This window comes from Heptranchias perlo, chromosome 4 (genome assembly GCF_035084215.1).
Source record: "Heptranchias perlo isolate sHepPer1 chromosome 4, sHepPer1.hap1, whole genome shotgun sequence".
Lineage (NCBI taxonomy): Eukaryota > Metazoa > Chordata > Chondrichthyes > Hexanchiformes > Hexanchidae > Heptranchias > Heptranchias perlo.
The window spans coordinates 114566452-114593109 of NC_090328.1; the positions used below are offsets into that span (position 1 = coordinate 114566452).

General features: G+C 43.8%; 2 protein-coding genes across 4 annotated transcripts in view; one reads left to right on the forward strand and one right to left on the reverse strand.

Annotated features, from left to right (window-relative positions):
* tek (TEK tyrosine kinase, endothelial) overlaps positions 1-26658 on the reverse strand; it is a 75651-nt gene that overhangs the window by 32490 nt on the left and 16503 nt on the right. For both annotated transcript variants that reach the window (XM_067983476.1, XM_067983475.1), the window contains exons 3-11: positions 25633-25938; positions 22824-22934; positions 18794-18946; positions 12978-13109; positions 10396-10533; positions 9380-9508; positions 7849-8003; positions 3662-3815; positions 2126-2287 (exon numbers count right to left, since the gene is read on the reverse strand). In XM_067983476.1, the coding sequence (XP_067839577.1) occupies positions 2126-2287; positions 3662-3815; positions 7849-8003; positions 9380-9508; positions 10396-10533; positions 12978-13109; positions 18794-18946; positions 22824-22934; positions 25633-25938 (1440 nt within the window). The remainder of the gene's footprint in view (positions 1-2125; positions 2288-3661; positions 3816-7848; positions 8004-9379; positions 9509-10395; positions 10534-12977; positions 13110-18793; positions 18947-22823; positions 22935-25632; positions 25939-26658) is intronic.
* The window catches only part of LOC137321193 (leucine-rich repeat-containing protein 19-like), a 99466-nt gene continuing 90893 nt past the window's right edge, over positions 18086-26658 (forward strand). For both annotated transcript variants that reach the window (XM_067983478.1, XM_067983482.1), the window contains exon 1: positions 18086-18178. The gene's annotated coding sequence lies outside the window, so the exon portion shown is untranslated. The remainder of the gene's footprint in view (positions 18179-26658) is intronic.

Genomic DNA, 26658 nt, shown 5'->3' on the forward strand with positions numbered 1-26658 from the left:
CAAGGTGGGAGGCCGGCCAGGAGAACATTGGAATAGTCGAGTCTAGGAGGTAACAAAGGCTGGTTTCAGACAAAATTTTGCACCGAACCACATAAGGAGATATTAGAACTCAAAGAGGTAGGTTTTAAGGAGCATCTTAAAAGTAGGAGAGAGGAGCGGAGAGATTTAGGGAGGGAATTCCAGAGCTTAGGGCCTAGGCAGCTGAAGGCACAGCCGCCAATGGCGGAGCGATGGAAAGCGAGGATGCACAAGAGGCCAGAATTGGAGGAGCGCAGAGATTTCAGAGGGTTGTAAGGCTGGAGGACGCTACAGAGATAGGGAGGGACGAGGCCTCAGCTCATCTGCTGCTGAGGGTTTCAGCAGCAGATGAGCTGAGGCAGGGGTGGAAATGGGAGATGTTACAGAGGTAGAAGTAGGCAGTCTTGGTGATGGATATGACACAATGGAGTCCTCCAAATCTCAACAAACTCATCAACAGTTCCCAAACATATAACAGGATGGCATAAATCACAACAAAATGTATTATGGCATCTTAATATCCTCCTAATAAAAATAACACATGGCATTTCTGCTCCTTCTTCCTTCCCTTTAAATGTTTACACACACTATGAGCCTCATTCCAAATCAGAATTCCATGTCAGTCAGATGCAGAAAAACCTGTACAAAAGTCGACGACCTGAAGTATTTAACTCCAGCTAAACTGATGTGGGAAACTTGTCAACATTCCCTGTGCATATAAACTCAAGGAAATGTTTATTTATTGTAATTCCCTCAATGAACAATGAGACCTGATACAAGTTACAAGGTTATAAGCCTCCCAACTCACTGGGCTACCCTGGTTAATATTTGCAGGAGCACAACAGCCCACTATCCAGTATTTCAAAAATTATCAAATGAAAATAAATGGTTCTGTTGATGTGAAGCAAGGACAGAACACTCTTTCACATCTGCAGAACGATTGCCCTCTCGGGTAAAAGATCTCACGGCCACTATTTCGAAGAAGAGCAGGGCCGTTCTCCCCAGTGTCCTGTCCAATATTTATCCCTCAACCAACATCACTAAAACAGATTATCTGGTCATTTATCACATTGCTGTTTGTGGAACTTTGCTGTGTGCAAATTGGCTGCTGTGTTTCCTAAATTACAACATTATATATTCATTGGCTGCAAAGCACTTTGGGACGTCCTGAGGTCATGAAAGGAGCGTTATAAATGAAAGTTAGTCTTTCTTTCTTTCTTTCCATCTCCGTTAGTTGTTTCCCAAGTATCAGGTAATATCCGTTAGGGTAAATCTCCCTCTTCACCACATGGGGAGTAATCTGATGGAGCGGATCATCCTCCTAATAGAGCCCGCCCGACGCAGAGCCCGCCCGACGCAGAGCCCGCCCGATTTTCATTCCACTGATTTGCATTTCATTTTCAAACAACAGACATCTGTTCTAACAGGTTTTATTTAATAAATAATATGTATCAGAACATCATCAGATCCAGGAATTGTTTCTGATTTAAAATTCCATACAGCTTCAATAATTTGTGGTTATTTTTGTAACTATTTTTTTCTCCTAATTCTTGACCAACTATAAAAGAGACATTTTACTTCCGTTGAATTTTTGCAATATGACCGTAACAGCAGCAATGGCAGAAAACTGCCAACCACAAGTCATCTGAAATAATAAACTAACAAAAATAACTATCTTTAATTCAGCCATGGAGGAAGTAAAAGTCAGCAAAAATGGCCCAAGATTTAGCAAATTCACACCCAACTCTATACCCAATGTCATTGCTCTTTTTGACATATTTTTCCCCTTTCTTTGGTCTCCCCACATCACGGACAACCCTCACTGAGAGGAGAGACAGGCACCCTGCCCCTAGGTGTCTGCCAATGTTACTCTGTGACTGTACGTTTGGAGATCTGAGAACACAACATGGATGACTTTCCACTGATGTTTCCTCCTTTCCTGTCAGGAAGCACATGACCGTTGCTCACCAAGATTGCAAACTGAGCCTGTGGAGATTGCAGGTCTGAACCAAGGTATTGCCATTCCATTGGAGCCCCTCAGCTGCTAACGTTATAACACTGTTGGTTCCTCTAAACAAGATGACACCATGTAGAAACATGTCCTTACCTTCAACTGATGACCATGACTGCAATGCTCCAGCGGGTTTATACAGGAGTCTTGTTAAGATGATTGGTCCATCTCCAATATGTGGCTCAACATTGGCATCAACAACAATATATCGAGTGCCACTGGTGACCTTACTCGGAGGGGTCTGAGGTGAAGGAGGGACTGTTGAAAGTGCACATTTGGCAGTAAGTTAAGGCAGCAATGATGGAAAAGTGTTGAAGAAACATTTCTTAGAGGGTCACCAAGGGGAAGCACAGCGTAGACACTAGAAACATTTAGTTCTGTAAATAACATCTAATAAATTTATTTCTTCTTAGTTTCTGATGGGATGTTAAGGTAACAGCTGATGGTAGGACAGCGTCAGATGGCATTTAAGCTACAGTAAATGGAAATATATGGCATGTTGTTCCTGGGAACATTGCCGTCTGCAGTACATGTGCAGATTCCAGATGTGGGAATTACTTGAAGCAAATAAAAATAAACAGAAATTGAAAAAAAAAGATGAATACCTGCTGCATCAATATCCCTTTGTGTACCTCAGCCTCTTCCCTTTCCTTCTCCTCATCCTCATCTTTGTATGCAGCACTATGGGACTCATGCACTGTGTAGGTGTCTGAATTTGTGGAATTTGTCACATAATGTCACACTGCGACAAACCATGTGTTTTATTTATTGTAAGTAGTGATTTTGAACATGGTTGGTGAAGGGATTATTTTCACTTTTTTAGAATTTGAAAAAAACATTTTGACATGGTTCAGATTATTTAAGCACATCTTTGTTGCCATGTATAATATTTTCAGGGGCTTAATATTCATTTTGCCATTTCCTTCATAACGTTTGAATGCAGGAGGATGATGGCAGTTACATGTTGTGTGGCCATGTGCTACATCCCACTGTTCTTTAAAATAACTCTGTGAAAATGGAGTCATGTTGTGTGACCACAACCATAACCATTGTACATACCAAGGCTGACTAAGACCACACTTACAGTGCTGTGTACAGTTCTGGTCCCCATAGTACAGAAAGAATACAGAAACACTGGAGAAAGTGCAAAACAGATTTACAAGGATGACACCAGAGCTGAGAGGTTATAACTATCAGGAAAGTCTGAAATTGGCTGGGGGTATTTTCTTTAGAAAAGAGAAGGCTGAGAGGTGACCTAATAGAGGTCTTTAAAATTATGAAGGGGTTTGGGAGGATAGGTGTACAGAAGATGTTTCCACTTGTGGGGGAGACCAGAACTAGAGGTCATAAATATAAAATAGTCACCAATAAATCCAATCGGGAATTCAGGAGAAACTTCTTTACTCAGAGAGTGGTGAGAATGTGGAACTCGCTACCGCATGGAGTGGTTGAGGCGAATAGCGTAGATGCTTTAAGGGGAAGCTAGATAAACACATGAGGGAGAAAGGAATAGAAGGATATGCTGTTAGGTTGAGATGAGGTAAGGTGGGAGGAGGCACGTGTGGAGCATAAACACCGGCATAGGTCAGTTGGGTCTGAAGTGCTGTAAATTTCTATGCAATGATAACTTACCTTTGACAGACACATTAAATGGTCTCACAGCTATCCCAACTGCTGTTTTGACACGGCAGACCCACTCTCCTGAATCTGACGGTGACATTTTCAACACTCTGAAGAACGTTATGGTATGATTGGCCGGGTGCGTTATTGTCTTTGTGGTTGTAGGCTGGAATGAAGAAGCAACAGTGTAAGGGATGATTTGTAAATGCAACATCCTTCTCAAGTATGCATCAGAATGGGAGGATTAATATTGCCAAAAGTTTCAGCAAAACACTTAAGAGGGGCCTGAACTTAGTTCAACATCTGCATACATATCAGATACAGGAAATGGACCAAATTGTGCTGAGCAGAGTTATATTATTATTGGGCCTTGACCTTCTAGAGCAGAACCAGAGGGGAGATGAGGAGAATTTTTTTTACGCAGCGAGTTGTTATGATCTGGAATGCACTGCACGAACGAGAGAGTGGAAGCAAATTCGATAGTAACTTTCAAAACGTAATTGGATATATACTTAAAAAGGAAAAATTTGCAGGGCTATGGGGAAAGAGCAGGGAAGTGGGTCTAATTGGATAGCTCTTTCAAAGAGCTGGCACAGGCACGATGGGCCGAATGGCCTTCTTCTGTGCTATAAAATTCAATGATTATATTTAAGAGATAGTCCCCCCAACCAAGTAAAAAAAAAATTCAAATCAATTTATTTGTTAACACTGAAAAAAACCACCTAAAAATACATTCACTATATTATTTCACAATATTTTGTGTCATTTTACCTTTAATAACGCCACATTATGGGGGTGATTTTAAGAGGCAATTGCTGGTGCATTGGGGCTGAAAATTGCGGAAATCCCATTCGGGTTCGGAAGCCGGCTCCAACCCGTTGACTTCCGAGTTTCCCAGGGACCGACCTGTGTGCGCGCGGGCGACCCGAGAACAGTTAAACAGCCAAATGTACCTCATTGAGGAACTTAAGGCACTTTACCTGTGACAGATGAAGTAATTAGAAAGGTTTTTAAACTTACCTGGGCGGCTTGCCCACTGCTTCTGATTCACGCCTGGTGAAACCAGGCACTAAGGGCCGGATAAGGGAAAAAGAAACTAAATAAAGTACATCAAAAACCATAGAAGGAAGTGAAAACACAAAATCAACCTACCTTTGCACCCTGCTCCGATGTCAGATATCTCCTGCTCCGATGTCCCACTCTTCACCCCACCGATGTCTTCCTAATCTTCCCTTCTCCCCCCCCCACCCCCGGGTCTTCCGTTCCCAGGGCCGGATGACGTCTCGCTCTCTCTCTTTCTTGCCTCATCGCCCCTCGTGTTGCAGCTCCTGACGGCAGCCAGCCTGTCAATCAGACCGGCTGCCGGGCGCGAAACCCGGAGAGGACATTAATCATCAGCAATCAACGTGCGATCGCGTCAGAAACGGTAAGTTTTGTTAATGCGGGTTTGCCACGCGCACCTTCACCCCCCACCCCGCTGCCAACCCGCCACCATTGTAAAATCGAGCCCCATGTTTCTGAACTTCCTCCAAAGTAACTGAAAGAGAAAATTACTTCACAGGTTCGATATTTGCGCCAGAACTAATGCCTGTTAATCCTTGTAAGTTTACACTGAGCACGGTCCGTGTTTATGAATTGAGCAATGTTGAAATATTTGCACTAAATTTTACTACTTTTTTCAGGAAAATCACTGACCTCCCCAGTCAACTGAAAATATGGCCAAAATAAGCACTGAAAATCAGTTTGGATTTCAGAATGTGGGCATTTATTCCCAAAAGTGAACGATTTGAACCCTATTTGCACTGTGAACACATTTTGGGTTGATTCCTTCTTAATGCAGCTGGGCTAATGCTTACTGTTTCCAAGTGTTATGTATTGTGCTTGCTTTTATTCCTAAATGAAGAAATTTCAATTGAAATGCTAATACGTACAATATTGGCTTTGACATTGCGTGCTTGTTCCTTAAACCTCTAGCTGCCAGAACGTAGGCTGGAAAATTAAAGTCGATCTCACGAGAGGACTGAAGACTAAGGGATGGAAATTTGTTTCGGCCCTTTTCAGGCTTGAAATAGGCGGAGCACTGGGAGTGCAAACCAGGAGCCAGAAGCCCGAGGCTCACCCGAAATTGGGCCTCGTTGCCTGCGAGATGCAGACGCCAATCCAGTGCGCGCGTATACCGCATTGGACGCTTAGGCGTCCGTTTTATGCCTGCCAACGCCAACGAATTAGCAGCAAATATTAAAAGTATTCATACTGACTATTGTACGTACCTTTCAGTCCTCCTATCATGGGTGGCACCACTAAACCTACCTGACACTAAACAGTGTCAGACGTGGCTCAGTGGGTAGCACCCCCCACTTCTGAGTTATGTAAAGGTTGTGAGTTCAAGTCCCACGTCAGAGACTTAAGCACAAAATCCAGGCTGATGCTCCAGGGAGCACTGCACCACCAGAGGTGCCAACTTTCGGGTGAGACATTAAACAATCTGCTCTCTCAGGTGGACGTAAAAGATCCCATGGTGCTATTTTGATGAAGAGTAGGGGAGTTCTCCCGGGGTCCTCATCAATATTTATCCCTCAATATCTCTAAAACAGATTATCTGGTCATTATCACATTGCTGTTTGTGGGATCTTGCTGTGCAAAATTGGCTGCCGCATTTCCTACATTACAACAGTGACTACATTTCAAAAGTACATCATTGGCTGTAAAACGCTTTGAGAGGTCCTGAGGTCATGAAAGACGCTATATAAATGCAAGTCTCTCGTTTTACTTTTGCAGGATATTTGTATGTAGCGATTGAATTTGCACCGCATGGAAATTTGTTGGAATTTCTGCGAAGTAGCAGAGTCCTCGACACTGACCCAGCTTATGCCATTGCACACAGCACTGCCTCCACCTTATCCTCACAGCAGCTGATGCAGTTTGCAGCTGATGTGACTAAAGGCATGGATTATCTCAGCCAGAAACAGGTTTGGTTCATTTAATGATCTCAATCATTTTCTTCCAGTGTTTTGCACATAATTCAAACAAGAAATTTGTCTCTTTCCCAGCGTCGTCAATGACCAGCTCTCCTACCACTAAGAATAACTATGGTATTTTGCAATAAAGTTTATTTCCATTATTTGCCACCGGGTTCAGTAGTTAATTAACCAGTGAACTCTTGGACTTCAATGACCCCCTGGGGGTCTTCCAAAAATAAAAAGTTTCCCTTTTTCAATATTAAGAAGAATAAATGCACAGAGGGTCAGAAAGAAAACAACTTGTATTTATACTGCACGTCACGTCACTCAAAGCACTTCACAACCAAATCATTGTATTTTGAAATGTACTCACTGTTGTTGCGTAGGCATTTTATCCATGGCAGGGCCCCACAAACAGCAATGAGATGAATGTCCAGGTAATCTGTATCTTGGAGCAGGAATGTTGGCCAGGACATCACCCTGCTTTTCTGCAGAAAGTGCTATGGGGTCTTTTATATTCAGCTGAACCAATTAAACAGGCAGATGGGGCCTTGGTTTAACATCTCATCTGATGGACTGCAGTTCTGACAATGTAGCACACCCTTAAAGCTGCAATGATGCTCTCAACCTAGTTCATGTGCTCTGATACTGGAGTGGGGCTTGAACCCATGACCTTTTGACTTTTGAGATAAGAATGCTATCAATTGAACCAAACTGACAGTAATATCATTGAAGGATTCACATAACATCAGAAAACAAGATAGCATAGATGCATTTAAGGGGAAGCTAGACAAGTAAATGAGGGAGAAAGGAATAGAAGTATTTGCTGATAGGGTGAGATGAAGAGGGGTGGGAGCAGGCTCGTATGGAGCATAAACACCAGCACAGACCAGTTGGGCCGAATGGCCTGTTTCTGTGCAGTAAATGCGATGTAATTCTATGTAAGATGAGTGCTCTGGCTCAGAATCACTCCCAGGTGTTTATAACATACCCATGAAGTTCATGAAAGCACTGGGAGATAAAGAGTACGGCTGTGAACTGACTTGACCTCAGATTTCACTTTTGGTCAGTGCTGTCCTCCACACAAGCTGACTGAAATCAGAAACTTAACATCTAGGGAATTTCAGGGGGGTGAACACATGTCCTACCACCCCAGAAAGCATCAGTACACAAACAGGTCCATCGAGGGTGCTGAGTTGGGAGAGCTGGATGAAACTTCCATTCTCCCAAAGTACCTACATTAACTTCTCTTCCGTGGGGTGTTATGAGCTGAATGTTGCCGTGGACGGGCAGCGGATGTCCTGTCGCCGTACAGTTGAGGTGCAAGGTTACTCCAGTGTTCACCTCGATACTACCACTGGGATCCACTAACTGAGGAGGCACATCGCCAAAACCTGGAAGAGAAAATAAAATTTACAAACAACAGGATAACTTTGACGAAGAAGCTGCAATAAGTGCTGTGTGGTAACGTGGCTGGGGTCAGGGAGTAGGGGTCGGGCTCCCCTGTGAGGGTCAGGGAGCAGCCATGTTCCTGTGTCCTAGGGGCAGGCAGACAGCTGGACCTGGCTGGGGCGTAGATCACCTCTTACAAAAGGTAAGTAATGTAATGAATAGAATTCAGGGCCAGAGTGATCTCCTGGATTGGTTTCAATCGCCAAAAGGGTCAGAGGGAACTTCCCAGACCTTTTACTCCCATATTGGCCTGGGTTCTTGTCTGGTTTCTCGCCTCTGCCAGGAGATCACATGGTGTGGGGTGGGGGGTGTATATAGCGTGATACATAAGCTATCACGATTGTATGGGACAGGCTGGATGGACCTGAGGGTCTTTTCCTGTCTGTCATTGTTCATATGTTTGTAGATGCCAGAAATGCGCCCAATGTTAATGAGATGTCCTTCCACATGACCTGCAAACTTCAACTTGGGTCAGCGCATCGGCTGCACCAACAAGCTCAACCCGACCCCAGCAATATCAGGGCCAATGTCGACCGTATGGTAAAAGGGGCTGGAAGAGAGACTGTTTTGTTCCTGTTGGGATCAATGACTCCTTGCTGAGTTATGGTTCTACGGGTGAGAGTGACCCTTCGATACCTTGCCCAAGTGGCCATACCTCATGTGTGAGCCTAAACAGTGAATGACATGCTGGCAGATTATTTGCCCACAGTGGGCATCACAACAGAACCCAATATGTCCTTACCCAATATCCAGAGACATACACCACCATCTGGAGTAGGCCATTCAGCCCCTCAATAGGGTCGCAAAATCTGGTTGGCTGTAATCCTGGAGGTTTCATCATATGACCTCCCGCCTTGAACCCCCGACCCCCACACTCCCACTATTGGTCCATCCTCTGGGTGCAGCGTCTTCCCATGGCAAATTGGAAAGGGAACAGACTCTTTGTTACCCAATGGGATGATTCTTGACTGTCGGTGAAACAGCCTTTTTTGCCCATCTCCAATATTTGTACAACTAATAAATGAAAGTGGTCAAAGAAAATGAAAAAAAACCCCTACAATTTTGTTTAATGCCCCAGCGATTTTTCTCCTGGGTTTGCTCGCAGTGTGTCCTGGAGATTAATCTTCAATCCCTGGAGTCTCCAGGACAATCCTGAAGGGCCGGTAACCCTACCCCTCGAGCCCGTTCCGCCATTCAATTAGATCATGGCTGATTATCTCAACTCCATTATCTAAATTTGCAATTTCCCCTTTGCAATGTTTCCTTTACATTAAGGCACTCTTGTTAACGCTCTTGTTATGACATTATGGTGTTTTACCTTCTTTCTCACAGTGTAGGCCGTGCCACCCCTGGAGGCAGACGCACCCTCGGAAGCGATCACATATTCCTCCATTGACACACTCACAGTTCAGCAGACAGTCAGCTCCATAATAACCAGGGTCACAGGCTGGAAGCAAAATCAGATAAATGAACGCTGTTGGTAATAAATTACGTTAAGTAAAGAGTTTACTTGAAGGCCTCACTCAAAAGCCTGGGGTTGGACTGAACATTTTTTACTCTACAGCAGTTAAGAGAGAGTGTTCAAACACATCACCACATGCTGAGCATGTGCAGTTTGCACACCTTTCCAGAATGCAATTTGTGTATCAACAGGAGTCGTAGGATAGAAGGGTCAAAGGGTAGAAGGGTCGAAGTGTTGAAAGGTCAACGGTTGAAGGGTAGAAGAATCGAAGCATAAAAGGGGCGAAGGGGAGAAGGGGAGAAGGGTATGTCTCCTCAATCTGTGAGACTTTGAAGATTGAATTGGCAAAGCTTTAATTTCAGGCAAGTGATGAATTTATATAAATATATTACAATTGTGCTTTTCTATTATGAACTCCTCACAGGAGGATAGATGTAGCGAGTGTGAACATAAACAGCTGTTATGATAGACAGCAATAGAAAAAACAACCACTGTTGTGTTTTTTGTTGATGGTTAGAAAAGAAAACTGATTATTTACAGACAAAGGAGTTTTTTTTAGTTATTAATCACTTCTGGTTGTACATATTCAATAAAAAAATCTCTCCTGAACCATTTTTGAGGCTTAATGATTTTTTTAAAATATAAAAACCTGGAAACAAATGATGATCTTTCATTGTTTTATGGGGTAATTTTTGTTTGTTTATGGAAATATATGTTTGTTAAAGACTGTACAGAACCAAAGAGCATTTCTTCATTCACAGGATTGTTGGAATAATGCGAGCACTGTGTTTTTTTGTTTGGAGTTTAGTACTATTGCCAGAGTCCTTAAAGGGTTAAGTATCCTTGTCACTGCTTGTTTCCACAACCTGTACCTTTATCACACTGGAGCCCTTTCCATCCAGTCGCACAGGAACAGCCATAAGGATCGGGTAAGCAGAACATAGAGAAACTACAGTTTCCTCCTTTACATGTTCCACCGCAGCCTCTTCCATACGTATTTTCTCCACATGCTGAAAGTCAAAGGATTTTAATTAACTAAAATCAGTATAAATTCAAAGGAAGGTGCTCATTGAATCACAGAAGTTTATAGCACAGAAGGACGCCATTCGGGCCATCTTGACTATGCTGGCTCTTTGCTGGAACGATCCAAATCTAATCCCACTGCCCCGCTCTCTCCCCATAATCCTGGTATCTTCCTCTGCTTCAATTATTTTCCCAATTTTGCCTTAAAAGACACGGCCACGGCCTCAAACACTCTCTGTGTTGAAGCATTCCTTGCTCCAACAACCCTCTGTGTAAAGAAATTTACCTCGCTGCCCATTCTCTTAGTAAAAATGTTATTGAAGGTGCAGGACAAGGGGGGCATGGAAATGAGGCAGCAAGAGGCGGGGGGGCATTTCCAGCCGTCCCACCTCACCTTCCTTTCAATGCATCCGCAGGGTCTAATGAGTGGGTTTGGGAGATGAGGCAGCAAGGCAAAGATGCACAGCACCTGTCCAACACCTGGACATGGAGGGGGGATATCAGGGCCAGACATTGTAATTAGGACATTGGTGGGGTGGGGGTGGCGGTGAGGGGCTCCAAAGATGCTAGCAGTTACCAGTTATTGGATGTGTTTGGAGGGTCTGTACATGATTTTCAGTTACAGATGGGAAACAAGGATTCTGCAGCTTTAATTCGTAGACAAGTAATACAGTCCCCACCGTTTATAGCGGACGTGTTGGTGTTAACGCGATTTGACAGCTATGCGCGGTGGACGGTAAAACCAAAATGGTAAGTACAGTAACCAACATATTTTTAAAAAACAGGAAGTCTCCATTTAGCAACTGCCTCTTCTAACTGTTAGAATCTCATCACTAAGGACTTTAACCAGGAGCAAACAGCTGCTTGAAGACCCAACTTTGGCTGAAATCAGCACAGCTTTTTAAATGGGTAAGTATGGGGTAAGTACTTATTGAACTGCCCGAAATAGTCGGCGTGCTTAATACAGTTTAAGCAGTGCCTTTGTAACTGACTCCTATGCTAATGGTAAATGTTATTCACCATTCGTCCGATATAGATGGCTGTTCATGATAAGCGGGGAAGGTGTAAGTGGTGGGGACTGTAATGCAATTTTAACTCATAGGCTTTTAAAGTGGGGATCACACTGATTATAATGAATTTTCCTATGGAATTTAGCCTGAAATGGGGGACACAGAATTGACTTAATTAACTCAAGTTTCCCCAGTCTAACATCAAACACACTGGAAAATTCATCGAGGGCGTTAATAACATGTTCCATAACCTGAAATTTCTAATACAATCTTAGAATGAATTTATAGAATGTTGCTTGTATCTCTCCAAGAAGACAAGCTGTAAATAATAATTATAAATTAGTTTTCCAGGTCACTGGTTTATATCAATCTATTTATCATTTAGATTCATAAATACCGGCCATAAGATTTAAGAACATAAGAACGTAAGAAATAGGAGCAAGAGTAGGCCATACGGCCCCTTGAGCCTGCTCCGCCATTCAATCAGATCATGGCTGATCTTTGACCTCAACTCCACTTTCCCGCCCAATCCCCATATCCATTGAGTCCCCCAGAGTCCAAAAATCTATCCATCTCAGCCTTGAATATACTCAACGACTGAACATTCACAGCCCTCTGGGTTGGAGAATTCCAAAGATTCACAACCCTCTGAGTGAAGAAATTCCTCCTCATCTCGGTCTTAAATGGCCGGCCCCTTATCCTGAGACTATGCCCCCTAATTCCTGTCTCTGCAGCTGGGGAAACAGCCTCTTAGCCTCTACCCTGTCAAACCCCCTCAGAATCTTATATGTTTCAATGAGATCACCACTCATTCTTCTAAACTCCAGAGAGTATAGGCCCATTCTACTCAATCTCTTCTCATAGGACAACCCTCTCATCCCAGGAATCAATCAATTTCCAATCTAATCAACTACAGATTGTTTCTTGACAAACTTGCAGTGATTATCTTGCAGTGATTATAGTTTGTGAAGTTTTTCTCCCAGCATGGAACCTTACTAGGTATGAGTGCAGGTCAGAGCTGGGGCAATGACGCTGTAGGACTCAGTTAATGAGCTTACATTCCCGGCAAATAACCTCAACCATCAGGACCGCATTTCAAGAATTCAGGAGCACACTCCCCTTCCACTGGAATGGAGTCTCACGCAATTACAATCCCTCAATAACTAAAAATCAAATAAAACAACTCAATGAAACCCACTGCACATGTCATAAAAGGTGTCAGATACCCCAAAACCAATTTCAGAAAGTAATCCAATCTTGGGGCGGGGGGTGGGGGCGGTCCAGTTCATAATTCAAAATTATTTGTTCTTTTACTTTTGCGATTGCTGATTTAAACTGAAACCTTTGATTGGATCCCTGCCTTGTGTTCGCTGCCACATATCCCGATTGTATGACCTTTACCCTACCTGTGAAATTCTTACCTGTTTCACATCGCTCCCCCAGGAAGCCTGGTGGGCATATGCATGCTCCGATCTCGTCGTGACAAACCCCTCCATTCAGGCAGTCGGGACAGCTGTTTGTGCAGTCGGGACCCCACTTGTGAGCTTCACATTCTGAAATGCCGATATTTCATGATTAATGTATTGGGACTGTTCTGCAATTCAGCTGACATTCAACTAATCACAACAAAAACTGTGATCAAGAAGAACTTTGCTCAACAGCAACAACTTGCATTTATATAGCACCTTTAACATAGTAAAACATCCCAAGGCGCTTCACAGGAGCGATTATCAAACAAAATTTGACACCGAGCCACATAAGGAGACATTAGGACAGGTGACCAAAAGCTTGGTCAAAGAGGTAGGTTTTAAGGAGGGTCTTAAAGGAGGAGAGAGAGGTAGAGAGGCAGAAGGGTTTAGGGAGGGAATTCCAGAGCTTAGGGCCTAGGCAGCTGAAGGCACGGCCGCCAATTGTGGAGCGATGAAAATCGTGGATGTGCAAGAGACCAGAATTGGAGGAGCACAGAGATTTCGGAGGGCTGCAGGGCTGAAGGAGGTTACAGAGATAGGGAGGGAGCAAAGCCATGCCTTCCAATCTATGTTGTAAACCTTGTCAAAAAGTTTCATCCATATAATCAATAATTTTTGACAGTTTTAAAATAAATGCCTTTTCTAGGATTGGTTATTATTAATTAGTCAATGTCAAAAGTTGTTTTGGATGGAGCCATTACACAGAGAAATTTCTCTATCATATAGTGTTATTGACGTTATTTATGGAAAAACTTATAAAAACATTACTGATGCTGTTAATTTCTAAATGCATCCTTTATATATCCATCCATATTATCCCTCTTTAGATAAAGTGCATGGATACAGATCAAGGACTTACTGTGTGCCGTATTAATCAAACTGACAAACTTGACTAAATTTCTTTAACTGAGAAACCTAAGTGAAAGGGCAGGTTTTGTATTGCAGAGAACAACTAAAGTTAAAGAGAGTAATAACGCATAGAGAGTCACAAATGTGTTATGATTAAGTATTGCCTCCAATGGGTGCCCATCAAGGGAATAAACAGTATTAAATACAAATCAAGATCAGAACAAGGAGCAGAAGTGTATCTATCACAAATTAAAGATTTGGACTCAAGAATCGGAAGTACAATTTCAAAATTTGTGGATGACACCAAATTGGGGGGTATAGTCAACGCTGAGGAAAACTGCGACAAAATACAAAATGACATTCGTAAACTTGCAGAATGGGCATGCAATTGACAAATGAATTTCAATACAGATAAGTGTGAGGTGGTGCATTTTGGTAGGAAGAATAAGGAGGCCACATACTGCTTAAATAATCAGAGTCTAAATGGGGTAGAGGAACAAAGGGATTCAGGGTTACAGATACACAAATCATTAAACGTAGCAACGCAGGTTAATAAGGCCATAAAAAAGCAAACCAAGCATTGGGGTTCATTTCTAGAGGGCTAGAATTGAAAAGCAGAGAAGTTATGTTAAACTTGTATCGAACTTTGGTTAGACCACACTTGGAGTTGGAGTATTGTGCCCAGTTCTGGTCTCAGAATATAGAGGCACTGGAGAAGGTGCAAAAAAGATTCACAAGGATGATACCAGAACCGAGAGAATATACCTATCAGGAAAGGCTGAACGGGCTGGGGTTCTTTTCTCTAGAAATGATAATACTGAAGGGGTGATCTGATAGAGGTCTTTAAGATTATGAAAGGGTTTGATAGGGTAGATGTACAGAAGATGATTCCACTTGTGGGGGAGACCAAAACTGGGGGCCATAAATATAAGGTAGTCACCAATAAATCTAATAAGGATTCAGGAGAAACCTTTACCCAAAGAGTGGTTAGAATGTGGAACTTGCTACCACAAGGAGTAGTTGAGGCGAATAGCATCGATGAATTTAAGGGAAAGCTAGATAAACATGTGAGGGAGAAAGGAATAGAAGGATATGCTGATAGGGTGAGATGAAGTAGGGTGAGAGGAGGCTCGTGTGGAGCATAAATACCGGCATGGACAAGTTGAGCCGAATGGCCTGTTTCTGTGTTGTAGGCTCGATATAATATGGAATCTGGTAACATCGAGGTGTTATACATGGCATGAAGTCATTACAAAATAGCAGGTAAAGATAGCTTGAAAACAGCTGTTGGAGTTTAACCCTCAGAGTGAGGTGTTATCTTGTCCTGGCATAGGTGCAATGGAATGAGATAACTCATCGGGGTAGATCTTGATTCTGTGCGATACAGTAAAACGGGTGATAGCAAATCGGCAGCCCGCTTTACATCACTCCCCATTTTTATTTCCATTGAAGTCACTACTAGTAACATTGCTGTTCCAATTCAGGTTCCCTGAGACCATGGCCTGGATATTTCTCTGCTATCCCAACCCCTCCACTGTCCATCTCTTCCGTACCCACCACATGCAAGTCCCAATGGGTAGGCAAAGCCCAGGTTCCCATCTGAGTTCCCTTGCCCTTGTTGCTGCCGCTGTCCCCACGAACCCTAGGATAAGGGGCGACGGGCAGTCCCTGGGCTGGCAGCAACAATCCCCTAGGAGAAGGGGTGGTGGGCAGTTCCTGAACTGGCAGGAAAAATCCCCTAAGAGAAGGGGCAGCGGGCAGTCCCTGGACAGGCAGCAACAATCCCCTCGGATAAGGGGCAGCGGGCAGTCCCTGGGCTGGCAGCAACAACCCCTAGGAGAAGGGGTGGCATGCAGTTCCTGGGCTGGCAGCAACAACCCCTAGGAGAAGGGGTGGCAGGCAGTTCCTGAACTGGCAGGAACAATTCCCTAGGAGAAGGGGCGATGGGCAGTCCCTGGGCTGGCAGCAACAATTCCCTAGGAGAAGGGGCGATGGGCAGTCCCTGGGCTGGCAGCAACAATTCCCTAGGAGAGGGGGCGATGGGCAGTTCCTGAACTGGCAGGAACAATTCCCTAGGAGAAGGGGCGATGGGCAGTCCCTGGGCTGGCAGCAACAATCCCTAGGAGAAGGGGCGATGGGCAGTCCCTGGGCTGGCAGCAACAATTCCCTAGGAGAAGGGGTGGCGGGCAGTCCCTGGGCTGGCAGCAACAATCCCCTAAGTCACTTGAGGAAGGGAGAAAGCCTATTAGTGGCTTCCACCAATCCAGTCCAAGGCCTTCAGTAGAAAAGATGCCGCAGTCTTCAGGGTGATTCTTTCTCCTTTAAGGCTGTCCCCTCCGCTTCCTGGCGAGGTCTCTTTTGGTGGCAGAGATCGTGCCCGGAGCCCGCCCTGCCTCACTAATGAGACCCCAACACAGGAAAACGGGTTGCGTCATGGTGGAGTAGGGGCAGCGGGCAGAAATCCTCCTGATCCTCTTGGAGTGGGACTAAGAAAATCGATGCCCTTGTCTTCTCTCAACGTCTGGTCAATGACCTGCACGGCTGAATGGGCAAATACTGACCCCATCACTTATAACAGGTGCGCTCATGTGAACATTATTTGCTGTTTTTGGCGATGGCCGGTATAACGGGTTCATCTAATGCTCCTACATTGCAAGGTTAGTTATCACGATGTACAATCAAGAAAACAATTACTTAAAGATCTTTTTGTTCTACCTCTTTTTTTTGTTGCTAAAGTGAATTCACGGGTAGAATTTAAATCAGACATGAGTATTGTGTACAGTTCTGGGCACTTTAGGAAGGATGTCAAGCCCTTGGAGAGGGAATAGAGGAGGTTTACCAGGATGATACCAGGGATGAGAGACTTCAGTTATGTGGAGAGATTGGAGAAGCTGGGATTGTTCTCCTTAGAGTAGAGAAGGTTAAGGAGTGATTTAATAGAGGTATTCAAAATTATGAAGGGTTTTGATAGAGTAAATAAGGAGAAACTGTTTCCACCGGCAGGTGGGTCAGTAACCAGAGATCATAGATTTAAAATAATTGGCAAATGAACTAGATTGGAAATGAGGAGAATTTTTTTTCACACAGTGGGTTGTTAAGATCTGGAACACACTACCTGAAAGGGTGGTGGAAGCAGATTCCATAGGAACTTTCAAAAGGGAATTGGACATGTACTTGAAGAGGACTGATTTGCAGAGTTATGGGGAAAAAGCTGGGGAGTGCGACTAAATTGGACAGCTCTTTCAAAGAGCTGGCATAGGCACGATGGGCCAAATGGCCTCTTTCTATAAGATTCTAAGATTCTATAATCCTGTTTTGCCCAAGGCTGCAAAGTGTCTGCCTTGACATTTCGTCACATATAGTGGTTGGCATGCTATGACTGACAGTTTGCCAGGCTTTATGGCAGGTGAGCGGTTATTTTGCCTGAATGACTGGAACTGGATGTTGTCACAGATGCCAGAGCTTTCTACTTTGACTTGAAAGCCACCGTTAAATGTTTGTTAGCAGACAACATCATCAAAGAAACAGCAGAAACAGGCCTGATTTAGCAACTTCTTAATTAGTATTACTGCTACAAAATGGGGATGTAATTTTATTTTAACATTCAGTGCACCTTAACAAGCTGCGAACTAATGAGTAACCACAGCTGTTTCTCCCCGAAATAAACGGAGCACTTAAGACACTATAGCCGGCAACTTTGAAACTGATGCTAATGTAAATGGATAATTGTGATCGCTTTTTGGCCGATATAAGCGGCTGCCTGTTTTAAACGTGGACGTTGTAAGTGCTGGGGACTGTACTGCTCTCCTCTGGAGTATAGGGATTTCTTAACATGCCGCTGGTTCCTAACAGTAACCCACAGCTACGATAATAGACTAGGCTGCCAGTCATTTCACCAATCATTTCTCAACCTTTTAACGTCCAAACACGCTTGCTGCCTTTTGCCAGGTTCAGAATCAGACAGGTGAAAGATCAAGGCAGAAAACTGGGTGAAACTGTGCTCTGAGTTCTGACGTTTGCTTTGCTTTTCTGCTGAAAACCTCCATGACCTTATTAACAAGTGGCTGCATATCATAAAACATAGGAATAAGTGGAAAAGAAATGCACTCCGTTTTAAAAATCAGATTTTTGGTGTACTGAAATTTCTAGATATGCTAATTATAAAACCAGACAGCCCAGTCCAAACGTCATGTGGGCAACCCCATGTACAAAGTTAAACTTTAACTGCGAATGCAGGGCACAGTCCATTGGAAGTTCAGAAGAAAATGCAAAGAAAATTCAGGAAGATTGGAGTCAGCACAGAGGTAAGATAATCCTTTTCTGTTTTAATCGGTCTATAGGAATGCAGGAAAAGGAATGTGTGATATACTGTTCCATAGGAACAGCAGGAGGCCATTCAGCCCCCCGAGCCTGTTCCACCATTCAATTAGATCATGGCTAATCTGTATCTTAACTCCATCTACCTGCCTTGGTTCCGTAACCCTTAATACCCTTACCCAACAAAATTCTATCAATCTCAGTTTTGAAATTTTCAATTGACCCCCAGCCTCAACAGCTTTTTGAGGGAGAGAGTTCCAGATTTCAACTACCCTTTGTGTGAAGAAGTGCTTCCTGACATCACCCTTGAACGGTCTAGCTCTAATTTTAAGGTTATGCCCCCTTGTTTTGGACTCCCCCACCAGAGGAAATAGTTTCTCTCTATCTACCCTATCCAATCGTTTAATCATTTCAAACATCTCAATTAGATCACCGCTTAATCTTTTATATTCAAGGGAATACAAGCCTAGTCGGTGCAACCTGTCCTCATAATTTAACCCTTTTAGCCCCGGTGTCATTCATATCTATGGGGTTGTAAAGCCGGACTAGCAGAAGCCTGAATAAAGTAAAGCAGTTAATTAAAACTAATCTAAAAGTCTTACTTCTTACTATCAGCCGCGTAAATGCTGCAGTTAAAATCTTCTCTCCAATCAAAAATGCAGAGTAGATGCCAGCATCTTCTAAACTGGCTGCATGGATGTGGTGTTCAACTGTGTGAGAGACATCATCTCTGGGCACAGACGAGATAAATACCTCTGGAATAATAACAAGGAAACAAGTTATAAAATGCAGAATACACTCTGCGTGAAAGCAAACATTGTGGGGGAGAAATTGGATAAGGGTCCGTTCTGGGCGAAGGTAGCGTGATGCCCTACCGCCCCACGCCGAATGGACCCTGGGCAGGCAAGACGCAAGTTTGGTCCCCAGGGAGCACTTACCTGCAACTGGCATTCCTTTCCAGGCCTTGCACCTGGAATGGATGCAATTTGCACTTTCCACCACCAGAGGGAGCTCTATCTCTTAAAGGGAGGATTTTTTTAGAAATCTCTTCAAGGTAGTTTGTACCTGTTATTTGATGAAAATAACAGTCTACTGTCCGCATGGAGTCTGAACAGAGATCAGACATCACACATGTAAAATACAGATGCAGATCCCATCCCTATGTTTACACACTGATGAGTTATGTTAAAATATTGAATAAAGGTTGCGCATTACTAAATCCCACATCCTCCAATCTGCACACCAGACCTCACCAATCTGCTGATCTGAGTTGGTACCAGGCCTGCGAGAGTGCGTGCACCAAGGTTCTCTGCTGATGCACTAGAGACCTTGGTGAAAGAGGTGGACAGAAGGAGGGATATCCTATATCCACAATGGGCAGGGGAGGGGTGGTGCAAGAGGCTCTCCAGACATATGCTCAAAAGACAGTCGGAGACGAAGTCAATGGCAGACGCACAGCATCATGAACATAGATGCAGTGCAGGAAGAAGTTCAATGCTTTGACATGAGTGATCAAGGTGAATGAGGTCAACTGTCAAGTGGTGTCTCCTACCAACTGCTCCATGCACAACACCCCCCATCACCCTCATACCAATACACTCTTTCCATCAGTACTCAACTCTTCCAATCAGATGCTTCTTCCCGCCCTTACACGTTACCACTGTTTCAAGCCGCCCACCCACAACTCACAGGCCACACACACTGGCAGCTATTCAACCATGACAGGAACATCACCCAGACACACATCCCGCTTTTTTGCAGGAGAAGGTGGCGCATATCAAGAGGCAGCAAGCGGCAGTGGCATTTAGCCCCTCGAGCCTGTTCCACCATTCAGTGAGATCATGGTGGACCTGTGACCTAACTCCATAGCCCCATATGCCTTAATACCCTTGGTTCACAGAAATCTATCAATCTCGGATTTAACATTCACAATTGAGCTAGCATCAACTGCCGTCTACAGAAGAGCGTTCCAAACATCTCCCACCCTTTGCATGTAAAAGCATTTCCTAACTTCACTCCTGCACGTCCTGGCTCTAAATGTTAGGCTATGTCCTCGCGTCCCAGTATTGAAGTCTAGGAGACCTCCAAAAACAGTTACAAATGTCTCGGCAGCCAGAGGCAATAATCCAGCTACTAACCTGTAAATCCTGCATGGTCCCTTTAAATAGCACCGGTGGGGTGTCCTCCAGGCACTCTAAGACACGTTCAGATGGTCGGGGTTAAGATTGTGCGTTGAGTTGAACGTTAAGTCCCAAAATGGTGTCTATCACTTTAAATCAGCGTTGCACACTGATTGAAGCCATTTTCTCCCTACTTTACATGATTCCAGCGTTCGGGGTTATGCGCTAACTCCTATACCTAGCGCCGAAACAACGGGCGCTACATGGCCCAGTTTAGCGCCCTGTGTCTTTTTAAAAACTGAATATTTAAATAGCGATGGTGATGCATTAATCTGGCTTCTTTTAAAGAAAGAAAGATTTGCATTTATATAGCGTCTTTCACGACTTCAGGACATCCCAAACTGCTCCACAGCCAATGAAGTGCTTTCTGAAGTTTAGTCACTGTTGTAATGTAGGAAACGCGGCAGCCAATGTGCGCACAGCAAGATCCCACACACAGCAATGTGATAATGACCAGATAATCTGTTTTTTTTTTAAAAGTGATGTTGGTTGAAGGATAAATATGGGCCAGGTCACCGGGGAGAACTCCTCTGCTCTTCTTTGAATAATGTCATAGGATCTTTTACATCCACCCGAGCGAGCAGATGGGGCCTTAGTTTAATGACTCATCCGAAAGGTGGCACCTCCAACAGTGCAGCACTCCCTCAGTACTGCACTGGAGTGTCAGCCTAGATTTTGTGCTCAAGTCCCTGAAGTGGGGCTTAGAACCCATAACTTTCTGACTCAGAGGCGAGAGTGCTGCCCACTGTTGATGCTACTGAACAACCCATTGCAAAAAATAATATTGTTAAGCCAACCGACGTCTGTCGCACCACAGGCAGCTTTTCTGCAGCTGAAGTCAGGCCCTTTAAACGGTTTGTTTAGCAGAAATCTACACACTCAATCTTGATGTGACAGGAGCAGGTTTTAGGGGATGCAAACCAGCCGGCAACAAAACAGGCAGCTCTCCTTCCATTCAGACTCAGCTAAACTATATATTTTCAATTCATTCCAAATATACTCATTCATTTTAGGCTTGCCGTACACACTCAGATCGTAAACAATAAGCTTGTCCAGACCCTAGTAGAGGAGCAAAGACTGGAGCAGCGAATACTACAGTTCTGGTCACCACATTACAGGAAGGATCTAATTGCACTAGAGAGGATACAGAGGAGATTTACGAGGATGTTGCCAGGACTGGAGAATTTTAGCTATGAGGAAAGATTGGATAGGCTGGGGTTATTCTCTTTGGCACAGAGGAGGCTGAGGGGTGATTTAATTGAGGTGTATAAAATTATGAGGGGCCTAGATAAGAGTGGATAGGGAGGACCTATTTCCTTTAGTAGAGAGGTCAATACCAGGGGGCATAGATTTAAAGTGATTGGTAGAAGGATTAGAGGGGAGCTGAGGAAATGTTTTTCACTTAGAGGGTGGTGGGAGTCTGGAACTCACTGCCTGAAAGGGTGGTAGAGGCAGAGACCCTCAACTCATTTAAAAAGTACCTGGATGTGCACCTGAAGTGCCGAGACCTACAGAGCTACGGACCAAATGCTGGAAAGTAGGATTAGGCTGGGTGGCTCATTTTCAGCCAGTGCGGACACGATGGGCCAAATGGCCTCCTTCTGTGCCGTAAATTTTCTATGATTCTAAACGTGCAGTGCATTACTGGTCTCTGGGAAAGAGGTGTTATCGAGATTGGGATGCCAGCATAACTATAAGAGAAAGCAGAATGACAGAGAGGGAGGGAGGGGGAGAGAGATAGAGGAGGGGGAGAGAGAGGGAGAGGGAGAGAGGGAGAGGGAGAGAGAGAACTGGAGAGAGGGAGAACTGGAGAGAGAAAATGGGAGTGTGGGAGTGAGAGAGACTGAGGGAGAAAATAATTGCAAAGTACATTAGAAATCGAATTAATGGGCTATGTTTCAAAATTTCTTGCATTATATAGTTGTAGTTTCAGCGAGAATATCAAAGCACAATAATATTTATAAAATGCGTTAACATTTTTTTTCTAGCTCTTGATCTTTGAAAAGTCCCAAGACGCTTCACAGGAGCGATTATCAGACAAAATTTGACACCGAGCCACATAAGGAGATATTAGGACAGGTGACCAAAAGCTTGGTCAAAGAGTAGGTTTTAATGAGCGTCTTAAAGGAGGAGAGAGAAGGGAGAGGTTTAGAGAGGGAATTCCAGAGCTTAGGACCTAGGCAGCTGAAGGCACAGCCGCCAATGGTGGAGCGATGAAAATCGGGAATGCGCAAGAGGCCAGAATTGGAGGAACATATAATAACATACTTATTATTTACAGATAGATGCTTGAACAAAAATTAGTAACTTCAATTAGGAAATGATTGAGAATAATGCTATTTCTTTGTATTTCACAATAAGATGGTTAGCTGGATACCAAAAGCTTGTAAAGTTAATTTTTGTGAGTTCATTGCCTGAAAGAGAATGGACTATAATTGCATAGTTTTCTTACCATTTTTACAGATCATAACATCAGCTTCTGTCCGGAGTCGCTGGTTGAAACGAATGGTCACATTTTTGCCCTTATTTGCAGTAACAGTAATTACTTCTGGGACGAAATGCGCTGAAAAATAAAAGAAATTGTTTTCACCAGTTCAGATCAATCCCTTTATTCTTGAACCAGGTCACACACAGACAATGATTAGAGGGTCTGTGAAAGAGGCATGAAACAGCTCCTCATCTTAAACTCCAGTCCTTTCTGTGTCTGTATCTGTTTTATGATCACTTCCAAGAAAGGTGGGGTACCAGTGGCACGATCAGTGATGTGTCAATCACAACAATCCCCTGACGATGTCACCCCTGAATGTTAATTTTTTTTTTGTTCGTTCATGGAATGTGTACGTAACTGGCGAGGCCGGCATTTATTGCCCATCCCTAACTGCCCTTGAGAGGGTGGTGGTGAGCCGCCTTCTTGAACCGTTGCAGTCCATGTGGTGAAGGTTCTCCCACAGTGCTGTTAGGGAGGGAGTTCCAGGATTTTGACCCAGTGACGATGAGGGAACGGCTGATATATTTCCAAGTCGGGATGGTGTGTGACTTGGAAGGGAACGTGCAGGTGGTGGTGTGACTAGTAAACTAACAGCTGAGGCAAAGCGTTTCAGAAGTGAATTCAGTATTGAAGGAAGATTTCCTCTATGTGCATTGTAACAAAATCGTTTATGAGCCAGTTTATGATTTTGTTACACACACTGTACTGCACAGCGGAAATCCTCCCCCATTGCAATTACTTGGCGGTACTACACAATAGTATTTTAGAATCATAGAGTTGTACAGCACAAAAGGAGGCCATTCAACCCATCGTGTCTGTGCCAGCTCTTTGAAAGTGCTATCCAATTAGTCGCACTCACCCAGCTCTTTCCTCATCGGCCCGCAAATGCTTTCCTTTTCAAGTATTTATCCAATTCCCTTTTGAATGTTACTATTGAATCTGCTTCCACTGCCCTTTCAGGCAGTGCATTCCAGATCATAACAATTTGCTGCTTAAAAAAATTTCTTCTCCTCTTCCCCTTGGTTCTTTTGCACTTAAATCTGTGTCCTCTGGTTACCGATTCCCACCCCCACGCCCGCCAGTGGATACAGTTTCTCCAGCAAATTTGCACACAGCAAGATCCCAACAGAGAGCAATGAGATAAATAACCAGTTAATCTGTTATGGTGTTCGTTGAGGGATAAATCTTAGGCAGGGCACTGGGGGAACTCCCTATACTGCTTTGAATGGTGCCATGTGTTTGTTTATGTCTACCGAACAATGTCCTTGGCTTAATGTCTCATCTGAAAGATGGCATCTCCGACAGTGCAGCACTCCCACAGTACTGCACTGAAGTATCAGCGAGATTATGTGCTCAAGTCCTGGAATGGGCTAGAACTCACAACTTCCAGGATTTGGTTTTGAATCCAGCTCAGGGATAAATCTCCCCTCTTTGTTCCTGCCATAAAGCTCCTGTGCAAAATGAGTTTTGATCTGTAAAAACAGACATAGCTCAAGATAACAATACTTCTGGTAATTTAATACAAATTGGCAAATTCATTCAGAAATGCTAGTGGGTGCTGTGGGAAGTAGAAAAAATATTATGCTGGTTCACCAGGGTTGTTGGTCTAAGGTTGAAGTTGAGGTACATTGTTGGGGCAGAGCAGAGGGAGTTTTGCTGTACATTAGGCCTTGGAGATGGTGACAGGAGATTTACTAGAATGATTCCAGGGATGAGGGACTTAAATTATGTGGCTAGACTGGAGAAGCTGGGGTTATTCTCCTTGGAACAGAGGCGGTTGCGAGGAGATTTGATAGAGGTATTCAAAATCATGTAGGGTCTAGACAGAGTAGATAGGGAGAAACTGTTCCCATTGGCGGAAGCGTCAAGAACCAGAGGGCATAGATTTAAGGTGATTGGCAAAAAAAAAGGTGACATGAGGAAAAACCTTTTTACACAGCAAGTGGTTATGATCTGGAATGCACTGCTCGAAGGGGTGGTGGAAGCAGATTCAATCATGGCCCCCTAAAGGAAACTGGATAAATACTTGAAACAAAAAAATGTGCAGCGCTACGGGGATAGGGTGGGGGAGTGGGACTAGCTGGATTGCTCGTGCATAGAGCCAGCACGGACTTGATAGGCCGAATGGCCTCCTTCTGTGCTATAACCTTTCTATACATCTGCCCCATACTTGACTTGGGAGTGCTTGATGCTGACAGAAATTCAATTCACTGACATTCCCTACTTTAATAAACACAAAAGCTCCTCAGCAAGATCACTAAAAATAAGTATGAGAAATAAATGCTTAATTAAAAGCTTTGAGAATGACACGGCAGAAGGGTTTGCAAACTCTGGTTGGATGTATTCCTGGAGGACTCAACACATGACCGCCCCGCCCCCGCCCCCACACTCCCCCCCATTGTCACCCAAAACGTCCATCCACACAGTGCATCACCTTTCCACACCAAGCGCAGAGACTCTTAGTTAGCCGATTGGATGATTCTTGACCATCAAACATCCTTCCCGCAACCAGCCCCCACCTCCAATATTTTTATAGCTAATAAATGAAAATGTTCATAGAAAATGAAAAAACAAACTGTTTCACTGATTTTTCTCCCGGGTTGCACACAGCAGTGTCCAGGAGGTTAATCTTTCATTCCTGGAGATTCCAGGACAAACCTGGAAGGTTGGCAACCCTATACAGTAGTGTTGTTGAGAAACATTATGGATTACAGGCCAAAACTGATCCCAGTCATCTCGCTAGTCTCATCTCTAGAATGTGTACATGTTTTACCTTGTTGTGACATCTTAACTGTAGTTACTCTGGTGACTTCTTCTTTAAATCTCCCCTCGCAAAAGAATACTCCAATGCCATCATGTTTCTTGTCTTTTCTCCACACAACTTTCGAAGAGAAGTTTTTAGTCTTACTCTGCTCCAGAGGGCTCCTTAGATGTTCAGGGAGGACATCAATATCCCGTACTATGGAAATCTGGTCTGGAACAGGCACGCCACCGGGAACACATAGCAACGAGGTTTCCGAGGTGGCGATCAGAGGGCTTGAGTTTATTAATGTCAAGTCCAGCAATGCCTCAATTAAGCCTAGAGTCAAACAAACATATAAATTGGAAGAGAGTTGAATCCACAAGAGAAAAGAAAGACTTGCATTTCCATAGCGTCTTTCACGAACTCAGGAAGTCCCAAAGCGCTTCACAGCCAATGAAGTATTTTGAAGTGTAGTCACTGTTGTAATTTAGGAAACGCGGCAGCCAATTTGCACACAGCAAGATCCCACAAACAGCAATGTGATAATGACCAGCTAATTTGTTTTTTTTAGTTGAGGGATAAATCACCAGAGTGTCCAGATCACCAGAGAGAACTTTTCTGCTCTTCTTGGAAATAATGCCATGGGATATTTTTCATTTACCTGAGAAGGCAGACAGGGCCTCAGTTTAACAACTCATCCAAAAGACCACACCTCTGACAGTGCAGCACTCCCTCAGTACTGCACTGGCGTGTCAGCCTAGATTTTGTGCTCAAGTCTCTGGAGTGGGACCTGAACGCACAAACTTCTGATTTAGAGGCATGAGTGCCACCCACTGAGCCACAGCTGACACTACTAAACAACCTATTGCAAAAAATAGTATTGTTAAGTTAAATGACATCTTTGCCTGGAAGGTACCTCAAATTGATTTTTCTATTTTTCATCAAACAATTTCTACTGGTTGGTGAGTCTGTAGTTAGACAACAAATATTTAAGACAATCACCAAAAGAACAGGCGGAGAGGTTGGGAATTTTTTTTTATATATAAAGGTTTCTTA